This window comes from Falco rusticolus, chromosome 14 (genome assembly GCF_015220075.1).
Source record: "Falco rusticolus isolate bFalRus1 chromosome 14, bFalRus1.pri, whole genome shotgun sequence".
NCBI classification, from domain to species: Eukaryota; Metazoa; Chordata; class Aves; order Falconiformes; family Falconidae; genus Falco; species Falco rusticolus.
Window position 1 is genome coordinate 12,436,503 of NC_051200.1, and position 24,335 is coordinate 12,460,837.

The 24,335-nt window shown below is 50.6% G+C and overlaps 1 protein-coding gene across 13 annotated transcripts; it reads right to left on the bottom strand.

Annotated features, from left to right (window-relative positions):
• Positions 1–1,420: 1,420 nt before the first annotated feature.
• Positions 1,421–24,207, bottom strand: RBM41 (RNA binding motif protein 41). Of its 13 annotated transcripts, none has more exons than XM_037408410.1 (12): positions 24,047–24,207; positions 22,859–22,975; positions 22,074–22,266; positions 19,668–19,872; positions 18,012–18,388; positions 17,285–17,432; positions 16,404–16,557; positions 10,683–10,842; positions 9,847–10,022; positions 9,134–9,211; positions 8,288–8,432; positions 1,421–6,631 (listed from the first exon to the last, which is right to left on the bottom strand). In XM_037408410.1, exons 1-9 carry the CDS (start codon positions 24,172–24,174, stop codon positions 9,888–9,890), a joined length of 1,617 nt encoding a protein of 538 aa, XP_037264307.1. In that variant the 5' UTR covers positions 24,175–24,207; the 3' UTR covers positions 1,421–6,631; positions 8,288–8,432; positions 9,134–9,211; positions 9,847–9,887. The 13 variants fall into 13 exon arrangements, with proteins under 13 accessions (XP_037264307.1, XP_037264304.1, XP_037264303.1 ...); XM_037408407.1 differs by having other exon boundaries at positions 9,001–9,211; XM_037408406.1 differs by having other exon boundaries at positions 8,978–9,211.
• Positions 24,208–24,335: the final 128 nt, after the last annotated feature.

The following is a 24,335-nucleotide window of genomic DNA, read 5'->3' on the forward strand; positions in this document are numbered from 1 at the left end:
TCACCTGCAATAAGTGTTTATCTTCACTGCACAACTTAATCCTCTCAAACTACTACGGCATCAACCTTATGGCATGGGCACTGGTAAGCAAGTTTTGAGAGATGCAGGAGAGAAGCGCAGTTTAAAAACCAGGTACTTTGATACCAGTCTATCTAAGGAAAATTAATAGCTGCACTGTTTGCCAAGTTACATCCATTTAGGAAACACTCGATCACAGGACTGCTTTGTGTGTTATTTCTTTACACTGAGGAAAACAAATCAGCTCAAGAAATGTCAAAAGACCCACGTACTGCTGTAAGAGGTATGTATTTTGCCTTGCTAGTAATGTGAGACACAGAGAGGTGAAAGTATGAAGCCTACTAACTGTTTGCAATCTGTTCAAGTGCTTCCATAGGTTCATAGATCTCTGCCAATTGATGCTTGCATCAAAAGCTGCCCTTCGCTCACCACCTCCTCATTCAGCAAAGCCCATTCCTATCACTAACGTCTGAGCATCTGTTTTCTGTACATCACACAAACACATTCTCCTTTCCTCGGGTGGCAGGAATTAACCAGGAGGAGCTCTGGGTGGTGCAGGCTGTGCCACAGCTCCCTCCCAGAGACAGGGTCTAGCCTGAGGGGTCCGCACATGACATGACAAACATCAGGGATGCCTGTGAATAATCTCCTAAAAAATATAAGGTCAAGTAGTATTAGGGATAAAGTTCAGATCCCAGAGCTAATTATAATGGGATGGAATAAACAAGGTGCAAAGAGGAGCAGCACCCGCTAAGCTTACTAGCTCAACACATATGTGCTGTGAAGGGCACTGAGATCAAGCCTGAAGGAGGTGTGGACATTTCCTGCTTTAGAAGCAGCTTTGAAGAAAGAAAGAAAGATCTGTCTCTTCCCCTGCCCAGGGTAGCTGCTTCAAAGGATGACTGACTTCCTAGCGTAATCAGAGGCATAATGGCTCCCCAAGATCACTGGCTGTTTCGCACCTCGGAAACCCTATTTCAAGCAACCATAAAAACTAATGCAAGTGTCCCAAACATTGTGCAAGGAAAACTTCAACTGACTGGGATATTCTGGTGCCGATTCAATCTCCTCAACAGCTCTATTGAACATTACATGCGAAAGGGGTGTAGTCCTGTGGTTTGAGGACCAGCTGGCCAGATGTCAAAAGCAAAAACCCAAACATGAACGGAGATAAGAAAAGCTACCTTCAAACCATGAATGGAGGGAGATAAGGGAGCTACCTTCAGCCCCAAGTGTTACTACCTGCAGTACTGACCTGAAAACACAATAAATAGTACAATCTGAAAATGTCAAGAAAGGTCACAGAAACAGCTCTGAGATGTAGAAACATGAGCTGGAAAGGAAACAGCATTCAGCTAGCCAGCAAATCAGGAACAGTAGACACAGAGACAGCACCAACAGATTGCAGAAAAACCATAGTTTTATAGACATGTCCTTCCTATCTCCACTACCAACAGTGAAAGTAACTTATGCAGTAATGTAAGCCCAGCCATGGGGAAAGGACAATGTCAAAGCCCTTACCACACAGGATGGGGCACTCTCTGTTCATGTAGCTCTGTTGCTCAGCTCTGACTTCCAAGAAACACATACTACACATTTGGCGATACCACCTAAGCTGCTGGTTTCTGGCACATGGTCTTGTGCCTTTCCAGAATAAATGAGGTGTTCGAGTCAAAGGAGCAATGCTGTGCTGGCCACCCCACACATCATCTTCATACCTACCATCTGGGCAAAAGAATGTTCTTTAGGAAGGACAGCGAACGCTGTAAGGGGGATTTCTCCTCAGCTCCTTTAAGCCAGTCATTTTATACCTGTAGGAAACACAGGAAGCTCCTCAGCTGGAAGTAGGTACAGGATTGAACAACACTGAACTACATGCACTTGCCTTTGCCCTTAGTTTCTTCCCATGAACCATGCTGGAGGCAGGACAGGGAGATGCAGCATCCTTTGGTCCCAGTGCAATTGTTTCTGTGTGATGTCTGGCTGCTCCTGAGCCTCACATCTTCCTCCAAACACCCTGGTGTCCTTGATTTTTTCCAGGTTAGAAGGATGGCCATGCTGCTGACTGAAGAGAAGTCTAAGAAAATAAGCCTAAAGTTTAAAGGTGAAGTTTCTACTTGGGACAGCATCTGTTGAAAGAAGGTGGGCTCTGCCATGCTAGCCCCAAGCCTTGCAGCAGATCTGACTGCAAGTCCCAATGTCACCATGCCACTGACTGTTCCCGCAGCTACAAGGGAAGATGAATTTAGTTCAAGGAATCTTGTGTTGCTACATTATTTAACAAACAGATGCACTCAAGAGGAAAACACAGGCAAGGACTCTGTTTAGCTGCTGCGTGGGCTGATCAGACCACTTGAAGAAGACAGAGGCTGCTTTCCAGAGTGAAAGGACCCAAATCCTGAATCTCAGAACCACACTGCTCTAGCCCAAGCCAGTCAGCTGTGATAGTCACACAAAGACTGCAGCACAGCCATAGAGGAGTGCCCAGGCTACATTCTCCTGGGATATTTGTTGTACCATAAGCCAGGCAGCCACTGCCAGAGTCTCCCTGCCTCTCTGCTACTCAACCCAGACTGCTAAGGAGCACAGCAAAGAAACCACTGGGGGTGTCCACTGGCCAGGCACGACCCAGCCTGGCTGTGCTCAGAGCCATGCCTGTACTGCAGTGCCCTCTACTCACACTACATCTCCACAGTGGAGCTGAAGAGCCAAGCCAGTCCTGCAGGACCAGAGGAGAACCCCCTACCCCATGAGAATGATGACCTGGAGCACAAGTAAAGAAACCATGGTTTTATTAATGATCATGTGCAAAAGGCACTGTGGCAGGAGAGAGGGGACTACTCCAGCATGAGGTTTGTCTCCTCCAGTGTGATCTGCGAGATCTCATCCACCTGATGCAACTCAGAGTTAATGTCCTTGAGCTCCAGGTAGGAGAGGATGAAGGAGAGAAGCCAGCTCACATTCATATGCAGGTTCTTAAGTTTCTCCATAACACCGTAGGCAACAGGGCAAAAGCCAAAAGGAGAGTCAGTGGCAAGAGCCTGGATCTGATACCTCCCATCACACACCCAGCTGCTATCCCCCTTCCTACCAGGAGTACCATGTGCACTGGGGTTCCTTGCTCCATCCCAAACCTTATCTCCATCACAGAACCAACACTGTGCAAGGAATCCAGCAACAAGGTGCCACACTATAGAACAGACAGAGTATGGACAAAGAACCTTTCTGTAGGGCATCTTTGAGGCCGGATGAATTATTTGGATTCATCTGGTGATTCTGCCTCCTCACAACAGCAGGATCCTCACTTGCAACCCAGTTACCTATAGAGCAGGGTGAGGGATACCAGGGAAGCAGTGTCCTATGGAAATAGCAGCACATGGTGACTCCTGCCCTCTCCCTGCACCTTAGGGATCATAGGGCCTGCCAATCAGCCACCCCACAGCTCTGACCTCTTCACATCTTCTTTCTCTGGGCCTCTGCAGGAAACCTATGCCTCCATCAGCACCCCTAAGTGCTTCTCTGTATTCCTGATTTTCTCATTCAGTTCAGCCTTCTCTTCTGCAGACCTCGCCAGCTTTGCTTTCTGCTTCACAGCTTGGCAGTAATACACGTATTTCTTGCTGCAGGGCAAGCCTTCATCTTCTGAGCTCTGAGCAGCGCCTGTTGCTGTTGGCATTTCAAGAACTCTGTTTTCAGGCAACACTTCTCACACTCAGTTTTCTCCACCTGAAATAGGAGGAGGGTGCACGCACATGAATTGTACCAATTGGTGTCATGATTTAACTTTGGCCAGCAATTAAGGCCCATACAGCCACTCCCTCCCTAGATGGGATGGGAAGAGAATTTGGAAGGGTAAAAGAAAACTCACAGGCTGAGATAAAGACAGTTTAACAGGAAAAGCAAAAGCCGTGAGCACAAGCAAAGCAAAATAAGGAAGTCATTCAATACTTCCCATCAGCAGGCAGCTGTTTAGAGCCCTTGTGGAGTTACTGAGCACCAAAGACAGCTCAGGTCAGGTCACTGCTGCACTTGCACTGCTTCTTGTAAGGCTTGTCCTCCACTGGTTCAGGTGGTTCCTGCTATAGGAATTCCCATAACATGCAACTCAGATCATGGGTTACAACAATTTAAAGGTATAGCCATTACAATCCCCACCCCTGCTCCCATAGGATCAGCTTATAGGGTTTAACTTTGCAACGAACACCTCCCTTTGCCCCTGCTCTGGCTCAAACTTATCCATGGACTGCAGTCCCTTAGTGGTACCTGCTGCAAGTGGAGCCTTATCTATGGGCCACAGTCTCTTCAGGAGTATACCTGCTGCAGCATAGACTTATCCACAGCCACAGTCACTTTGAGGTGCATCTGTTCCAGCACGGCCACAACGCCTTCAGAGATACACCTGGCTCCAGCACAGCCTTACCCACAGTCAGTCCCTTCAGGAGTGAACCTGCTCCAACATGGCCTTACCCATGGCCACAGTCCCTTCAGGGGTGTACTGGCAGTGTCACAGACTTTGAGGTGCTCCAGCATGACCACATGCACAGCCACTGATGCTTCAAGATGCACCTGCTGTGGCATGGACTTCCCCACAGCCACAAGTGGTTCAAGGTGTACCTTCTCCAGAATGGACTTAACCTTGGCCCACAATCTCTTCAGAGGTATACTTGCTGTGGCACGGACATAACCATGGCCACAGATGCTTCAAGGTGTACCTGCTCTGTTGTGGACTCGTCCACAGTCACAGACACTTAGAGGTGTCCTGCTCCCATGTAAACTCATCCACAGGTCACAGCCCCTTTGACTCAAGTTCACACCGGAGTCCCAGCCTGTCCAGTACAGCGCACAGGAACAGCAGTGATGCTCTGGCCATCTGCCAGTCCAGGCGCATCACCACTGCTGTTATCAGAATGCTCCCAGGCACAGCACAAGGAGATGATAAGCAGTGCAACAAGCAGCAAAAGCAAAAGCAGCCACTAACAAGCACTAGACTCATATACAGTAAAGCAAGCAAGCCCCATGGCAAGCCTGGGAGCCTGCCAAGTAATAGCTAAAGAGCAATAACAGCTATAAATTCCATCTAGCACATTCCAATCAAATCTGTTATCTCAAACCTTTCCTGTCCCACGTTGAGTGCCAAAAAGGACTGCTGTGGTTTAACCCTAGCCATCAACTAAGCCCCACAGAGCCACTTTCTGACTTCCCTCACCAGCGGGATGGGGGAGAGAACTGGAAAGGTAAAAGTAAGAAAACTCATAGGTTGAGATAAAGACAGTTTAATAGGTAAAGCAAAAGCTGTGGACACATGCAAAGCAAAATAAGGAACTCATTCACTGCTTCCCATTGACAGGCAGGTGTGCATCTATCTCCAGGAAAGCAGGGCACCATCACGCATAATGGCTGCCTGGGAAGATAAATGCCATCACTCTGAATGTCCCCCTAGTTTTTATGGCTAAGCATGACATCATATGGTATGGAATATCCCTTTGGTCACCTGGGGTGGGGTCAGCCGTCCCAGCTGTGTCCCTTCCCAACTTCTACTCCCCTCCTAACCAGCCTACTCACTGGTGGGGCCGTGTGAGGAGCAGAAAAGGCCTCGACTCTGTGTAAGCACTGCTAAGCAATGGCTTAAAACATGGGTGTGTTATCAAGGCTGTTTTAGTCACAACACTAGAACATTGCCCCACACAAGCCACTATGAAGAAAAGTAACTTCATGCCAGCCAAGACCAGCACAATCAGCAAGATAAAAAGAGCTTGGCTGGGCCTGAAGAAGTTAACAGTCAGCAGGTCAAGGAAGAAGCCCATTATGTTCTTTATGGATAAGTCTCTTTACGGGGAAGTCACTCCCTCTCAACCCACCTTGACCTGCTCTCTCCAAAACCCTCCAAACCAACAGGGATATACAGCCACAAATTTGTTACCTTGCATCAGAGCACATCCCACTCTGCTGAAATAGTCTTTATTTCCATTTCGACGTTCTTCACTGGTCTTCTCACATTCTCCCACTCCATTATATCTTCCTGCTCCTGTATGTTAAGGACTTGCAATTCACTTTTTCCTGTCTCCACCACTGAAGATTCTCCACCTTTGATCTGTCAAGTCTTTCCTTCTATACAAAAGAGAAGAGCTGAATGGGAGTTTCATCACTTGCAGCAGTCTTCAAAACACCAACTGCCACAAAGAATCCCTTGTCTACGTCTCTTCTGCTCCTGTATTAATTTACACACACACACAAGTCTGTAGCCTGTGTTTCTGCTATTGAGTTTGGCATTTGCTTTTCCAGCTTCACATGGACCACACCAGTCTCCCTCTGATCTCTGCTGAGCTACTGGGCAGTGCTGGAGTCTCTGCCTTGAGGCAGTGTGACACACTGTTAGCAGGGCTGGTGCTGCTCAGATTGCTCAGCTGCTCTTTGAGCAGACAGGTGTGCAAGCTGTCACCTACATTCATATCCTCCTGTTTTATGCACAGAAATTTTTCCCTTTCTTGTTAAAGTACTACAAAGCTCTTGTGAAGAGGAGAAGTAGGGGGGCTGCAATCTGGATCTGGGGGGTGAAGCTCACTAGGTTCCATGCTTTTCCAGTATTTCTTCTTTTATAGTCAATTTGGGCTTGCTGGGGAAAAAGAAAAAAGCAAAGAGAGGGTGAGCAGGCTGGAATGCCCCCAGTTCACAACACAGTTCACCTCAGACCTCAATACCTCCTGCAGCTATAGCAAACTGCCAGTGCCTTGACTGTGGGGATGGATCCTCACCCTGGCCAGGCATTTGCTGCCCCAGCACAGAGGATTGCTGCTGAGGAAAACTCTCTATATAGCATAATACTCCTGACGCTCATTCCCATTTTAGGACACCAGTTATCATGCTTATTTCATGCAGTGGACATGTCAGCAGCAGAGCTACAAAGCCTAAAGACCCTGGCTCCCTACCTACCCAGCCCCACTGCCTGCCTCCCATCTGAGATAGCAGTGGGGTTGAACCGCAGTCCCTGAAGAAAAAAACCACAGAAATTTACTAAATGTCCTGTCTGAAACACATCTGCCTGACACATTCCACTAAACATGGCAGGCAGGTATGTTTCTGATGGGCTGCCATTCCAACCTTCTTCAGCTATAACATCACTTAGAGTGTGTTTGTCCACAAACCCAGCCAGATCTCGTGCCTGTCAGAGCCCTGGGTACCTGACCCACTTGCAATGCAACCAAAAGCCTGAATTCAGGAAGGGAAAGGCCAGTACACCTTCAAGACTGTCTTATGGCCCAGGCCCTCGGATGGATTCCCAACAGCACTGGGAAAACAGGACAAGGAACGTGGGCACAAGGAGGAGCATAGGAAAAAGCAGAGTGTGTGGAAGTTATAGGGATGGGAGAGATGAACAGCGCTGGAGAGCAAAGATGTTGATGGAGCTTGCTGGAGGTGCTGCAGGGAGTTCATGATTGGAAAAAGTAGTTCAGCATGGCAGCAGTGAAGAGAAACAAGAGGGGCCTGGGGAACGTCTGAACGCCGGGAAAACAGGAGCGACAACAGGTATTTGGCCCCACCATCATGATGAGAGAAGCAGCTTTGACAATTACTGCTCTAAGCCAGCTAGGGATGAGCAGGACTGTTCTTATCACACTGTGTTTTCAAAGCTGGTCTAATCCAGTGGCCTTCTCCCTCCCCAGGATTCTGCAGGGAGGAGCAGGTCAACCAGACAGATCTGTGATCAACCAACCAGCTGCGACACGCGCAAAGGGCCACAGAGAGAGATGCCAAGGTGCACTCGACTGCTCTCAATGACAACCCAGAAGCCCCATTGCAGGCCTTTTCCCTGGGCAACGGGTGGGCAGGCAGAAGGGCCAAGTGTGGGACACAGCCAAGCAGCCCCTCAGCCAGGTAAGCAGTGCCACCGTGTGGAGTAGCCCACATTGCTCTCTCCTGACATTGCCGGTAAAGGTTTCAGGAGGGGCGAAAGAGCGAACACCTTCTAACCACTTGTCTAGCTAGTGTCTCCATAGAGACCACTGCTCCCTGATGGAGCCAGCAGTGACAGCGCCCTTCCCGTGTGCCCTGCTGTGCCACGCTCTGGCTGATGCTCCCCAGGGGGTTCTTTTATAGCTGGGGGGCTTGGTCACAGCTGCTCCTGGCACCACCCCTCTGCTCTTGCATGAGCTGCAGGCTCCTGGTGGGTCTCTCAACCCCCCGAGGTTTCCCCATTTCAGGAAACTCCCTGGTACACCATACCAGAGCACTCCAGGTCACGCCAGCACTGGAGCCGCTCGCCTTGTCTTACCTTCCATCCAAAAGAAAGAGATGAACGGGAGCTTCAACATCTGCAGCAATCTTCGAAACACCAACTGCCACCAAGAGTCCCTTGCTGCAGCGTCACAGAGCTGCCCAGAGAACCCATCCTGGGTAGCCATGTCCAGAAGACACTTCTGAAAATTCAAAACATCTGAGTCTTTAATATAACCAGTTAACCTGAAAATGGGGAAAGAGGCCACACAGGACCACTGCTGCCACCCCAAGAGAGGAAGGAAGCAGCTTTCTGCATCCTCTTCTATTTAGGACAAGCAGGGAAGGACCACACTAGGACTAGGCAGGACAGGGTAGGATTGAGCACAGGGACTGGCACTGCCCTGATCCCTGATTCCTGGTAAGAGTTTTAAGCACGTCCAAATTGTACACAAGAATCAAAGTCTCATTTTATATGATGCTCCAACACATTCACATATTGGCATCTCCCTCGGCAGGATGGAACACAAATAACAGCAAGGCAGGGATGAGAACCTGCCAAGCCCTGCAGCATCAAGCATCAAGGCTTTCCTTGTGCTGGCTCCTGCAGCCTTCTCCCTCCTGCCTAACTTTTTGTTCCGTGATCTCCCCAGATGACAATGACATCCCCTCTTCCTCTCTCCACCCAGCTCCCTAGACCAACAAAAGGGGAAAAAAAAAAAGAGCAAGTTTCTCCTTGCTCTCTCACCAAGGGGTAAAATGTTATTTCACCTGGAGAACAACAGGATACAAGAGAAAAGACATCTACTACATGCCAATATCTTCTGTACGCAGGACATCCAACACCTCTCTTTCCCCTGTCATTGCTCCAGGTAGCTGAGCTGCAAAATGGAACTGGATATACCCCTTCTGGCATTTCTGTCTGTATCCAGGTCTCTTCTTCTCATCACTGTATGCCTGCTCCTCAGGTGCCAAACAGCTTCTGCAACAAGAGCAGTTAGCCATGCTTGAGCGTGTGAAAGAACAGCTTGACTCCCTGCTCCCACCAAAAGTCCCCATGGTTTGTACGTCTATGCAATGTCTCTAATCCTTTGGGATTTCAGATAAAAGATCAAGAGAAAGCTGAAGAATCAAACACTGTGCTTAAAGGCTAAAGGGAAAGAGAGCCACTTGAATCCCAAAATACCATAGATGAAATGAAATACAGACTATGAGACACAGTTCAGCACACCACATATGCTAGCCGCTTCTGCTTCAGTTTTGAATTGACAGGGAAATGCATTGTAACACTTGTGGGTAACACAGACCATTAATACCAGCTGCTTCAAAGAAAAGGAACTGTCACAGTCATGAGTTACGTGGAAACAATCTATAGGAAAAGCTCCCTCTATACACCACTATACATCTGCAGCGATGTCCTGAAGCACAAGATAAAAATCCTGCACATACAAATTTAAAATAGAAATGAAACTATTACTTTTCTGGCAGCCACAAGTACTGCACATGTGTTTTCACTGAACCGTCCAACACATTCTTAGGTCTCCATCCTCAGACAATACTGCTAACTTAGAAATTACCTGTACGCCTAGGCGATCCTACTCACTGCCTTTACAGTACCTTACTCGCTTGCTCGGCTCCGCCACCACCTTGCTGATTGCTCAGTTGAACCAGGTCAGTCTGAAGGTACTCATGAATCCCACAGTCCATTTGTCTGGCTTGACAAAGAACTGTCTTCCGTCTGTAATCTGTCCTGCTTCCTCTTCCAGATCACCCATTTTCAATGTATCAAAGAGCTTTAAACGAAGGCAGTCCTGTATTAGCTTCCTCCTCTATTGAAAAGTGGGTTTATTACCTAGTTTCTAGGCTATAAAAACTTACTCCTCAGCCTCCAGTGCCAACTGATTTCCTTAACAGTTTATCATGAAGGCTATTTTCTCAAGCAAAACTGATTAGTCAGCAAAAGCCTCAAGCCTTTCTCCACCTCATTTTCCCCTGACACAGCACATCAGCCTTGGGGTGGGGTGTGGCAGGAACTGGCTCACATACAAGGTGAGCCGTGAGCCCTATCACCCACTTTTCTAGCAGAAGCAGCTTTGAGGACTCCCTTCTAAGCTTCACACCAGGATTTGGCTTCTCAAAGGTAACCAGAAGATAGGAAGAAAATTCTTCAGCCTCTCTATTCATTTAACTACTGGGACACTATGCATCAGACCAGATGGGCCTGAGCCCAGCTGTGAGGTTTGTCTGGAATCCCCCCTCACTGCATACTGCAGTGTACCTGGGAGAGGGGACAGCACAACAAAACAGGCAAGAGAATTCTAGTTGCATGTCGCCTATTTCCAAGTTAAATCCAAACTAGATTTTGGGTTCATGTCTTTCATCCCCTGCGAGTCACACACAGAACAAAGCTGGGGAAAGGCCGTCGTGTTCCCTTTCAGCTCTCACCAGCTTACCTGTAATGAGTACATTTCTGGGCCAGGAAACTCTGGAACCACCTCCTGAGAGTGCAGAACCCTTCTTCTGGGGCTCTCTTCATCATCTGCAAGGAAGTTTGCTATCCAAATATCATGCTTATTCATATAAAAATCCAGCTCCAGCTTCCCATTCTTATTTCTGAAAAACACAAAACACAAAAATAAAGACAGTCTCCTCCAGTCATCAGCACTCCAGCCTGCTCTTCTGTATCAGCATCCCAAGGGAACTTCCCGAGGAGCAGATAAAACAGCGTATTTCACACGCTCCATGGATCCCATTAGTCAGTCATTTAATTACAGGTATTTCTGTGCAGAACACTCGATACTTTGAAGTGTTAACACAGAAATATGGAAGTTCCATTGCACAGATGGGAAAAGGAAGTAAATGTATGAATTGGTTTCCCCTGTAAAAAAAATAGCATGCCTGTGATAGACAGAACTAGACCCATGTGTCCTAACTGCCAGCATGGAACCCCAAGCGCTCAGTCACACACAAGGAGGAGAAATCCCTGCATTTGTTCCTCCAGTGGCCAGGCTGAATGACAGTGGACTTAGACCATCCAGGCCAGGTGCTGTCCTGAAACTCTCTGCATTTAGTTTTTACTCATCCCCAGGGCACCGCTGCCTCGCCACACACCATAGCCCTGTACCTGTGAATGCTCCAGGTGAGGATGCACATGCCCTTTTTGCCCGGAATGGCATCAAACTGTGCCAGCAACTCCTCCCTAGTGTTGAAGAGGGTACGCTCCAGGATGGCCTCCAGACTAGGCAGAGTCTTCAGTAACAATCATTTTCTCTAGAAGCCGCAGTCAAGAACAGGGTTGCCCAGTTCACCTACCTCCCTTTTGCTACAGGGGCACAAAGAAATGGACCTGCAAAGACCTGGCCACAGGCCTGACACTCCAGAAAAGCGTGGCACGGGAGAGGCTACAGGAGGAGGGTCTCAGAGAAAGACTGAGCCAGGACAGACATGCCAGTAGGATACTTTGAAGAAAAGTACCGAGCTGAGTAGGGGGCAGCAATGTTATGCCAGCTGATAATGTGTAACTTCTGCTGGGGAGACTGTATGCTCTCAGCACCCTTTGGTGTAAAGGGAACACAGCCTGGAATTATGCTAGCATGCCCAGGCAGCACCAAAAGCCATTTCAGGTGCAGAAAAGCAGCAGAGAGCATAGCTTCTGGGCAAGGGACATGTACATGGGTCCGCATGGCGTGGAGGGAAAGGGACAGAAACAGGTAGCCCATAAGTAGGTGGCACGACTGCAAAGGCTTTCCAGGAGCCAGGTTAGCAGCAGATGCCCCCAGGCAGAAAAATGACAAGTTCTAGCCCAGGGAAAAGGGAATAATCCTGCGTGGCAGTGTGTTGACAGCAAGGCCTGCGGCAGGGACTCTCCAGGTGCAGCACTGATTACAGTTATTCTCACCCTCTCCAAACGTGCTGTGTGCATGTGGCCAAGGGACAGCTGCAGGCAGCCTGTGGCTCAGCATCATGGCAGTGCCACTGGCACCCAATGTCGCTTTGGAGGAGGGCAGCAGCACAGTCACTCAGCCAAGCGAGGACACCATTTTGCTGGCTGAACAACAGCAGTGGGATAATCACTGTCTCGGCACGGATAAGATCCATGTAGGTCTGGGAAAGCAGCCCCATGCCGAGAGCCCCTCCAGTCTTGGTGAAGATGATGACATCCTCCCCCAGCCACATGGAACCAGACTTCAAGCTGTACAATCCAATGGATGGGTGGTCTATCTTCACAGCCTTCTCCATAAAACCGAAGTTGAAAGCAAGCAAAGCAGGAAGGGGCTAGAAACGGGGAGTGCCTGCCTCACTCCAGGAGCAGGTCTACATTACCACTCTTAACTTTTGCAAAGGGATCTTAGCTCCTGTTCAGCAGGGAAGACAGCAGGGATCACTGCAGTGCTGGTAATGAAACCAAATCCTGCCAGTCCTATACTGCCTTCAGCACTGAAGAACCACATAAATTGTCAGGAAGAGTTACTCACAAGGAGGATTTATTTAACACCTAGGGAAGCACTCCAAACCCTAAATAAATAAGCACCTCCATAACATTTTTTATATTATGGACAGGGATATCAAGAAGATGAAGAAAATCAAGAAAAGCAAGGCAGTCTGTTTCCAGCACTGCACACCCAGGCCAACAGACAGCCAGGGAAACCCCACGGGCCAGTTCTTCATAATTATGCACCAAGCCGCATGTCTCGCTGTCCCTTCTGGGATGGTTTGTACCAGCAATGTGATGGCCTTCCTCCACTGCACACAACGACAGGGCAGGAAGGGGACAGAGCCTCTGGTTTTTATTTCCTGAACCCCACTCACTTTTCCAAAGTGCTATGGTTATGTGTCTTCTGTATTTAAAGAAATAAACTTCCTCTGCTTTCCTCCCCTGCATTTTCCTTATCTCAAACAGAATGGTCAGACAGAAGCAAAACCAAGCCCCAGCCCCTTCATCCCTGTGGATTAGCTGTAACAGAGGAAGAGCAGGAGTTCTGCATTGAAAGATTCCTTCCTCCAGCCTTACAGACCTCTAGTCTGAGAGGCAACCAAAGGAGCACCACAAAGGCAGAGCCAGTTTGTCCAAAAACCCTCACCCTTTCTGTGTTTGGGTTCAAAATGCCATGGTAGAATTATAACCTCTGTAAAGCTCACATCACTGATTGTTCAAGTAAAAGCTTAAAACCTGTTTTCATTGTAGTTAGTTATGTAATTAAAAGACAAGCCCTACTGAACTGAAATTTCTTATCACATTTCAAACCTCTTGCCATTAGTCTGCCTCATTCTCTCTCATCGCTAAAAATACTTCACATAGAAAGATTAACATGATACAAACACGTCCTCTAAAGCCATGACTTTAGAGCATCCACAAGTAACACAGACAAGAGGGGAAACTCCCCCATAACGTGAATCTACAGAAAACGACTCTTGGTTTGACTTCAGGCACATATGTTCAGTTTTATATAGGCCTTCTCTATGTCACAGCACAAAAGTACCTCCTCTGCTTATTACACAGTTTGCACACCAAGGAGCCAAATGGCTTATGTTAGGGTGGTTAATGACAAGCAAAAAGTTTGCTATGATTCCCTAAACCACTCATCACACATTGAGGCAGACTGCGTACACATGTAAGAGCAGTTATTTTGCTCCTCTGCATACTGGAAAGGTGAGGAAGAAGCAGGGAGAGATGTATACATTAATGCTGGATGCTTGCTTTGGCTGGAAGCCGAAGGCCAGTGGCAGTGCTCACGGGAGAGAGGAGAATCCAGCCCAGCAGCTGGATAGGGGAGGGCTCATGGCTGGTTACCTGAGCGTGCATAAGAGTGTGTGAGGAGTCATTCCTGCCCTGTTTTCTATGGAAGTTAGACAAAAGATGACCCTTGAACTCCACAACATCAACTCAGAAGAGCTTGGCTGTCACACTGTGATGCAAAGCATCATCTATGGAAAGAAAAAACGTAGTCAGTAAGAAATAACAGTATTACATCCCCATTCGCTCCCAAGCCGTCTTTGCCCTCAGGTCAGTTTCAAGGAGGAAAAGCAGCTTCCCAAACCACCTCTCTTCCCAATGGGGGGGTTGTGCCTGGGAAGGGAGGTGGCACACTGCCTAAACCTCGAGGTTTTTGAGGCTAAACCTCCCAGCGGTGAGGTGGGGCGGGTGTGCCGGTGCCAAGCAGCACAAAGCAGGGGGGGACACGCCGTGAGGTCGGCTGGATGCTGCTGCCACCGGGCCCGGGGAGCTGCGGGCGAGCTGTGGGAATCCACCCGCCATCACCGCACAGCTACTGACAACGGCTCCGTGACCTCTGCACACCCCCAGCGCATCACACACGTTACGGACAGGCCGCTTAGCAAATCCGTGCGGATTTTTTTTAAAACACACCACAGCTTGCACAGCCGCCTCCGGCACCGCGGCCGGCCGGGGGTGGCGGCCACAGCCCGGGGGACAGGCCGCGGGCTCCGTCAGGGCGCCCGGCGCTCACCGAGTAGCGTTGCCGGGGGCGCGTCCGTGGGGCAGAGACAGCGACGGCGGAGCGGGACGGGCCCGGCCCGGCGGCAGAGGGCCACCTCGATGCCGAACTGGCTGGCCACAGCCCGGCTGCCTCAGCCCGCCGGCCACAGGATGGCGGCGCCTCGCGGCGCGGCAGCGTTAACGCTCCTCCGCCCCGCCGGGCGTGGCGACATGGCGGCGCCCGGTGCCGTACAAGAAGATGGCGGCGCCCAGCGCTGCGCCGCAGCTAGGGCCACCTGGGAGCACCGGCGGAACCGCCTAGTGAGGCCCCTGCCTCTCCCCTCAGGGGTGAAGGTGCCCGAAACAAGAGGCCGCCGGCGGTCCCGGCGCTCAGGCCGGGCTGGCAGCAGTTGCCCCAGTCGGGGCAAGTGGCTGGCAGCAGCCTCAGCCCAGGGCATGGGCCTCCCGGGGCACTGGGGTCCAGCCAGGCCTGGGCCTGGGCAACTCTCCTGGCGATGGGGCTGAAGGCAGCCCCGGGGGTTTCTGCCACGGCCCTGCCGTCCGGCAGGACAGGGCAGGCAGAGTGTGCTGGGCTGTACAGCTCTGGGCGCTGGGGCCCAGCACCACCCCGCAGCGATGCTATTGCTCTGGGGCCTGGACAGAGCAAAGCCTGCTGGCACCAGGGCAAAGCTGGTGCTCAGCAACACCACAGCCCCTTTTCTCTTTCCATTTTTCAGTTTGCTCTGAATGAGAATCACCTCCTTGTAGACCTGGTGCAGCCTTGACCAGATCAATGTATCTGTGTTGTTGCAAGCGCCTTTACCAGAAGGACAGTTGTGAGGAGAGTCACACTGCCTGGAGGAGAAAAAACAACAGCTCTTCGGAGCATTCCTCCTCTTCTTAGGCTGTATTTAGGCATGCAGAGGAAGCCTGCAATTTGGCTGTGCTGGGAAAGCCTGGGTTCCCTCAACCACCATCACCAAGATCTTGGATACTGCCCTCCCAGGAGCACTGGGGTACCATGGGAAGCATATGATTATCAGCTTGCTTTGCTAACAAAAAGCACTAAAACAAGTTAGCACACACAAACCATGACATCTGTCACAATAGCACACCACCAGAGCAACCAACCGTCCTCCATGCCACAGGGCTTTATGGGGATCAATAGGGAGGAGCCAAGACTTATTTGCAATCATAAACCAGCTGTGTGGTAAGATATCTGGGCAGCCAGTGTCTGGAAGAAAAAGGACAGTGTTTTTTCTCATCCTAAAGCAACATATCTCTGCAATCAGAGATGGGGCAGCTGCCCCACCAGTCCCTGCATCAGTCAGGCAGGCACCCCAGCTCCCAGCGCAGAGGCTCAGACTAATGCTGTTGATGCAGTCCTGCATCAGCAAAGTGTGGCATACTTGGCTCTAGCAAGACTTGCGCAGGACAAAGGTGCATAAACACACACTAAGGAAATACCATAATAAATACGTTTATTTACAGGGCTTCCTCCCTCCCTCCTTGCCACGAAAGCCACACATGTAGAACAGGAGAAAAAGCCATTACACCTCAACAGTGTAAAGACAGTGCCTATCTCAAAGAAAAGCCTAGTCCCCAGCTCTCTCCCTTCCCCACTCTGAGATTCATGGACCTTATATTAACTCCTAACAGTCCTTCACTGTCCCAGTTACAACTGAGGAGTTCCCATGGCCATGCAAATCCACAAGGTTCCCAGTTATCCATCCCTTACTTGGCCGGGGGGGTCTCTCCAGCAGATGAGCAGGGAATGGCAGAGTCAGCCTCTGGCAAACGTCCCTTGCTTTTCCCAAATTCAATCACCACTGGCTTCCCCTGCAGATGGTAACCATTCACCAACAGCATGGCAGCCTGGGCTGACTGAGTATCTGCAACAAAAGAGCAAAATGGGCGCAGGTTATACAGCCAGTCCTGGCACAGAAGCACATGGTGTTCACACAGATGTTCCTGGTTCACAGACCCTCAGCCTGCACCACGATACAGTGCAGTGCTGGAATCCTCCAGCCAGAGTGACATGCTGAATATAAATACAGCACAGGACAGACTGTATCCCTTCTGTTTTGATGAATCTTCTTCGAATCCAGGGAAAAGACTATGACCTGACAGGAAGAGGGAGTGGACTTCCCTCATTCTCCTTGGAGAGCAGGCTTGGTGTGGATAACTGGCTAGCTGAAAAAGTTCACATAGACATAGTCAAGGTGGCTGGACAAAAATGCACATCGCTCTCAGCTTATCTGAAGTAAAGCAAAAATACACTATCCCTGGCTGTTCTCGTTACACAGTAACAGGAAGACTGCGGTGGGAAAAGAATGTTACAGGTGGGAACAGATAACTACAGAAGAGAAACCAGGGGCAGGCTTGATATTTAGGTAACTAACCAATAATGAGCTTAACTTTTGTAATATGTATGAGCTAATTATAAGAAGGCATAAAAGGTGACTGTAAGAGACAATAAACGAAGTCTGCTGATCACTCATATTGAGTGACTGTGTCTTCCCTCCGTCGCGACAGCTTGGTGCTAGCCCAGTGCCCCGCAGAACACATGGCACCTTCGTGGGTCAGGGAAGAACTGAAAGGCATAATGCAGCAACTCACCAGGGAACGTGATGAAAGCCTGACCCCTCATCCGGCCGTTCAGGAGACGGAACTGAATTGGTGGGCTGTCCTCCTTCTGGAACCGCGCAAACAAGGACACTAGATCCTTCATCGTCACTTGAGGGCCCAGGTTCTTCAAATACAGCACCTGTTCCAGAGACACAGAGCATCAACTGGCCTGCGCCACACAAAGAGACACCTTCAAACCTCGTCCCAAATCCATACACCTCAAAGATAAGAATTAGTTCAGCCCCTCTGCCATCCCAAAGTCATTCTTCCATGTGCATGCCAACAGGGGAGTTTGGAACACAGGTGGATGTATGGAGAAAGGCAGCGCTGGACTGAAGGCATCATCATGTTTGCCTGCACCAAATGCCAATAGCTCCAGTTATTTATAAAACGTAACAAGCTCCGGCTACCAGTTAAGCACAGTTTGAGTAAAATCACAGTTGCTCTCAGTCAGGCCCAAACAGGGAGAGTGCGTCTGGACTAGTGACTTGCCAGAGCCAGGAAGGGCCAGGGTCTGAAGTACAGCTCTTTGCCAGGCCGGGCAACTTCCCACTGGAGCCAAAGGTCCTCCTCCCTCCCAGAGCAGAGGCTGCTCTCCTTTGGCCAGGAAGATCAACCAAGCACCCTCCAGACAACAGCAAAGAGGAGCCTTCTCCTGCTGAAGCAGCTTCAGGGCAAGCTAGTGAGGAAGAATAAATCCTGGTTCATCTCAACATACCTTGTTGGGTTCCCCAGGATGGTAGGATGAGAACCTGGGTATATTCCGAAGTTCTTCCTCTGAGAGACGGTTTTTGCAGATCTCCTCTTCCGGGACAAACTCTACAGGTTCTTTGATAACCACAAACCCTGGAGGTGACTGGTGGGGCCTTGTTGCAGGAAGGCTAGGACTTCCTGCCTGTTCTGCCTGCTCTTCCTGGTCTGGAAGTGATGACTCCTCAGCCAGCGGCTCCTGCGGGGCCAGGGAAGAGCACAAGCATGGGTCACTCTTGGTAGGCTGGACTTCTTCAGATGACTTCTTGCTCAGCAGCTCTTGGTAAACACTCTCCAGATGAACCATGGGGTCCTTTTCATCTGTAACCCTCTTCTGACTGTCATCTAATCCACAACAGAGAAACATGGTAACGTGACTACCACCAAGAACCTGGAAAACGCACAGACTGCAGGAAGAGACACAGACAAGAGAAACCCTGTTCCAATGCAACCTCCAGGCATCTGCCAGCCAGGCCCTGCAGGTTATTTAAAACAAGAACAAAGGCCCCAGCAACCAGCAAGTGCTGGTGTCCGAGCTCAGGATGAACCTGCAGAGAGCAGCAGCTCCACCAGTGCTTTGTACAGAACTCATTTCTTCCAGAGATGTCCTCACTAGCTTGTCTGCAGCCACATTTCACCACATTCTAGTGATTCCTTCAACACACCTTCCTACTCCTGCACGCACGGCCAGGATGTGCCACACTGCCTTTCTACACCACTATGTGGAACAAAGTTTTTGCTTCCAGGAACACCATCAGATTAAGCTCCTGGGTTCAAAGAAGGTTCATGGCATGGACTGACCAGTGACACCTCCTTTACTCTATTTAATGGAAATGAGAACAGAACTGAGAGGGGCATCTCTCAGCCTACCAGCCTCAACCTTGCTGCCTCTTGGTTTCACTAAATGCCACAACACTGACACCAAAGGAGGGAGCAGGAGCCAGAGGACACTGGGTCAGTGAGACATTAGAGCTTGAACAGCATCAACACTGATAAAAGCAGTGTTTTAGGAGTTCAGAGTTTAGAAGTTCCTCTTAATCTTCGATTTAATACTGTTTAACATACAAAAATCAGTCTGGGCTGGAGCTTCATGCCAACTCTTGACTCTGCATCCAGAAAAGTCACATTAAACCACAGGCTTGGGAACAACACTGCTGGCACAAGAAGTGCTGTCATCCCATGGACAAGGTACTGGGAATCAGCAACTAGGCTCCAGTTCAACTTTGGCTACTGGGAGAAGGCTTTTAGAAGTCACTCCTGCTCTTCTCTGCACTGTGTCTTTGCTTCGGTCCCACCCTTGTCAGACTGCAGTTAAAGGGATGATTCTAACCTCTGCCGAAGCATAACCCCAGCTGCTCTTCCACATACCGAGCTGGGCTCTGCGGTACATGCAACAGATTGACGAGATCCATGCTCCAGAGATGGACTTTACAAGACTAAATTAAACCCTTCAGAGAGCCCACTCTCTGTCTGCTCATGTAAGAGAGGAAAATATCTCCTCCCACACAGTGCCAAAACAGAACCATGCCTTCAGGGACAGAAGGCCAGACAGAAATGTATTACACTCCCACACACCATGGCTCTGTGCTGGAGCAAAGGCAGGAACAGCTCTGAGCTCACAAACCTTCATGGTAGAGTGCCCGGAGGAAGGAGTGGCGGTCTGTTCCCTGAAAGAGGGCATTTTCAATCTCCATCTCCCGTCTGCTCAGCTGCTTGCTGCCAGCAAACCTCTGGGGCAGAGCGAGTATGCGCTGACGCTCTTCCATCTTCTCCTGGATGGCATGGAGTCGGTCCTGTGTGGCCTCTGGGGCTGCTCCGAGCCCAGAGCCCTGGAAGACAGACACAGCTTTGCTCAGATATGGCACATGCCTCCTTTTAAGTCTTGGACAACTTCACATCCTCCAGTCCTGGAGTGGGTGCAACTAGGAACCATCCCCCACAAGAGCAGGTCACGGAGAGGTCCTGTTACTGCAAGGGTAGGACAGAAACATAACCACTCAGCAAGCCTCAGACCTTGAGAGAAGTAGAGAAACAGCCCCTTTCTCCTGACCTTTCTGTGCTGCTTTCCTTTCCCTGGCCTCACTGCCTGATGATGCCTGTGTCCCTTTGTCCCAGCAGCTCCTGCCTCTGCCAGGCACAGCCATTTTCTAAGGCCACCTACAGTAACTGCACAAACTCCCTTTGGCATCTCTTTTGTCATGTCTATAGCATTCCTGAGCTCAAGTTTCCACCAAGCTTTTGGTCTATCACTCCGTCAACACTGAGAGAACCCAATTTACTGAAAACTGGACCCCAAGCTGCCATCTGGCATCAGAGGGTAGGTTTATACTCAGGACTAAACCCCTGATCAGCTTCCAGAAACCACTCAGCTACTGCAGCAGACCTCACAGCTAACCTGGCTACAAGTGAGCATTCCTGTATAAACAAACCTCGCTGCACAGGGCCAGAGCATTGCTAAGACTCACTGGACTCGTGTTGCCAAAGCAGAGACATACCCCAGCTTCTGGAGAACCATCTCTGTTCGCCTATCCACCTCTATCAGAATCCAGAGAATATGCTTTTATGGAGTTGTAGGTGGATTTTCTTTTCTGAAATTTAGTTTGAGAATTACTGTGGCAGATCCTTCTGCCTCAGACAAGAAACCAGGCTTTCTCCCTGCATTGAGCATGATTTAACAAGGACTTTCTCATGAGTACCTCTCCCTTCCCACCTGATTGCATGGGCCCACATCTGTATGCTTCCATTCATCATTTCACAGTTTCCCTGGGGCAAAAAAGCCTGTTTATACAGAAAAGCAATTCCAGAAAATTTGTAGTACTTTGTTCTCAAAAATAGCTGCAGGTTAGCAGCTGAAAATAACAGAAGCCTGCACTCAGTACTTTGCTGAGAGCTCCACAGGCAATCTGAAGTTCTCTCTGTCTCAGCCGATTCCTCCTTGGTGAATCTTCTACTCGACCTCCCATACAAAGCCACACATCACTATCTGACTTTGGCTTTCTCTCTGAATATTCTTCTCTCACAAGCTGTACCCTAATGTCACTGGTTCTTTCTGTCCAAGTAGTGTTTCCCCATGCTAATCTTTATTTCTAAACATCCCAGAACTGATTTCATACCAAAAACAACAGCTTGTACTGTTGACATTAGTTTTAATTCTTAACACCACCCCTCTCTAAACCAAGTTTTAATACAGGCCACACCAGGGTTGGGTTAGCATTTAAACACCAAAGCAAGTAATGACTTCAGCTGAAGAGAGGCAAACCCATGATTGCTGCAGACAGCTTCCCCCTGCACACAGCTACTGCTCAGGAAGAGGAGACAGAGGGAAGTCAAGGGTCAGCCCAAGTCCTGTTTTGCACCTTCTGGTCCCCAGTGCACCTGATATAGGAGATCCTTGTCTCTGGAGTATGAGAGAAAAGGGTGAATGTCAGGGAAGGGGAGAAACCTGCCTTGGCACTGCTCTGCTACAAACTGCACCCAAAGAGGAGCACATCGTTGCAATCACATGCTTGGTCTAACAGTTCCACACTGCTATTTTTACATGGCTGTTTCAAGTCCCTTGAAGCATCTGCAAGCCCCTGAGGAGAATGTACAAACCCCTCCCCACAGACAGCTGTCCCAAGCCAGCTGTAGGATCCAGGGATGTGTCCGAATACAGAAAGGAGGTGGTTCAGGTGCTTTGAAATGTTCCTTCCTTTTTCTCCTCCAGCCTTTAAACCCTTCTTGCACAGGTATGAACAGGTGAAATTATTTGCTGGACACCACCAAGGCAGAAGCAGGAATATAGTCGGGTCCTGCTGTTTTCCAAAGAACTAACTCTTCTCTCCACCATAGCTTTTAGCACAAGACTATTCCACCAAAGAAAACAGGCCAGAAAAAATGTGGGATCATGCTGGCCTAAAGGCAAGAGATAGATGGAGCGGTCATTCTTTACCAGAGGGCTTACAAAGAACTTGACTTTTCTACCAGGGTGCCGCAGGCCATGGGGTTAGAGGGACTTGAACACATTCACATCAGAGCAAAGCATGCCTACCTTCCCTGTAGACGCCCGGTTCTTCCAGAGCAGGATCTCTGAGTCAGAGAGTCCCAGTTCGCGGAGAGAGGCAGTTTCTTTGTTGCTCTCCTGCAGGGCCTGGAACTGCGACAAGGTCAAAGCCCCCGCTGCCTCTTCCCCAAAAGGCTTGTAAAAAGCGGCAGGGGCAAAACATCTTCTCTTTGACTTGCATCTGTAACCCAAAGCAACAGAACAGCAGAAACAACTTAGCACCAAGAAACTGGGGAAATAGGAAGGGACTGGCCTCTCCCCCCAACCATGCTTGATCCTGCTGCATCTAGGCAGAGATGCCATGTTTGAAAACACAGCTGAGCCATGCTCTCCCAACTCTTTTCCAAGCCCACAAGACCTCGCAGGGCAGGAAGCTGGCCCAGCAGTGGCAGAAGGCACCTTGTAACACTTTAACACCAACCAACCAGCAGGTACAAACGCAGACCAGCCTGGTGGGGACAAGCTCTCCAGCCAGAAACCCACTCCTGTGTCTGGCCCAGGATAAATCAGTTATTTTCACCTACTGGGTGAACATTATTTACCACCAGCATTTGTTCCAGTAGACGAGGGCTTATCTCCTGCTGGGGTGTCTGGGCAGGAGAAGCAGCAGTGGAAGGGTTTACTCAGCTGTTTTGGCAGACAACAGCCTGCACCAAACATCTCCCCGTAGGGATAGGAGACCCCAGTGAGGCAACACTGCTGCTGCCCCTAACGTGGCCAGACTGCCCACCAGCCCCTCCAGCAGCACCCCCATGGGCCAGATCAGGACTTACTGTTCAATGGAGATGGTGGTATCGAGCTGGTGGTGAAGGAGGCTCTTTAGCTGCCTCTCTCCTTCTGTCTCCAAGTCTTCCAGTAGGAGCTCATCACTGGAGAGGCTGCTGTTGACCCTAGGGCACAAAAGCACAGCAGATGCTGTGTGACTACGGAGGTGGTCAGTCAGGCAACAGGGAAAATGCTGCTCCAAACCACTGCTACAGCCTCCCTGTATGGTTTTACAGGATCTAAAGCACAACAAGGAACCAAAACTACCTGCACAAAGCTCCCGCTAATGTTAACTAGAAAAGCCAACAGATTTGGCTCTACTTCCAGAGGGTTAAAAATACCCTACAGAGTTATTTGTATTTGTTTTGTTTTGAATTATCTTATTTTTATCGGTGAAAAGGTATCAGTAAACAGGCACTGCTAGCTTCAAACGAGTCAAAAAGGAAGAAAGCCGAAGGCGCAGAGCAGCAGTGGATCTGAGCAGCGCTCTACGGGCACCCGCCACCCCCCCGGCCGGGGCTCGGCCGCCCGGCCCCGCAGCGTCCCCCGTGCCCCGGCCCCCTGCCACCAAACCGGGCACCGGCTGGGCTCAGCACCGCCACGCTCGGGGCCACGGCAGCCCCCAGAGGGACTGAGGCCGCCGGGTGACACGCACACCCCCACAGCCCCCACCCCAGCGCCGCCCCGCAGAACAGCGCGCCCGGCGCGGTGCCGGAAAGGCGGCTGGGCCGCGCCGCTGCCCGCAGGGAAGGCTGGCAGGACCCCGCGCCAGCCGCTCTGGAACGGGAGGGACCCCCGGCCGCTCACCGCCGCATGGCCGGCCGCGCCGCCAGCCCCGGCAGCGCCCGCCAGCACCGCCCGCCGCGGCGCGGGGGCCGCCGGGAACCGGGCCGGAAGGGGCGTCACTGCGCGCCGGGGCCGGGCACGCCGCGGGCGAGCACCGGGCAGCGCGGCCTGGCAGCGCACGGCGGGCCGCCAAGTAAACCCACAGATACTCCTCGCGATCGCTGAGGCGGGTACACGGCTCCGCTCCCGGATGAAAGCCCGCTGTGAAGGGGCCGGAGCCCTCCGCGAGGACTCCGCGGTGTCCCCCAACGGCCCCGAACAGATCGGCACAGAAACGCCGCTCCCGCGCCTTCAAGGGAGGTGAAACCTGCACCCAGGGCAAAAGTCAACGAGCGGCTCGCAGGTTTTACCCCTCGTTAGTCAGGAGATGACTCTCCCGCGCAGGCCCTTCCCTTTTCTCCGGGGGACAACACACAGACAAAGCTGACGGGTGCGGGCCCAGGAAGGAAAATACAAAGCAGAGCCCCTCACCCAGCATCGGCACCCCTTCAGCACTGGGCAGGGCCGAAGCACAAAGCCCACGGGGGATCTCGGTACAGGGGCACCCCTGCTAAATGCGCCGCCATTCACTTCCCTCTGCCAGTAAAGGCACAGCGCCACGGGCCTTATCAACGCGCTTTTATCAGAAAGCGGTGACCT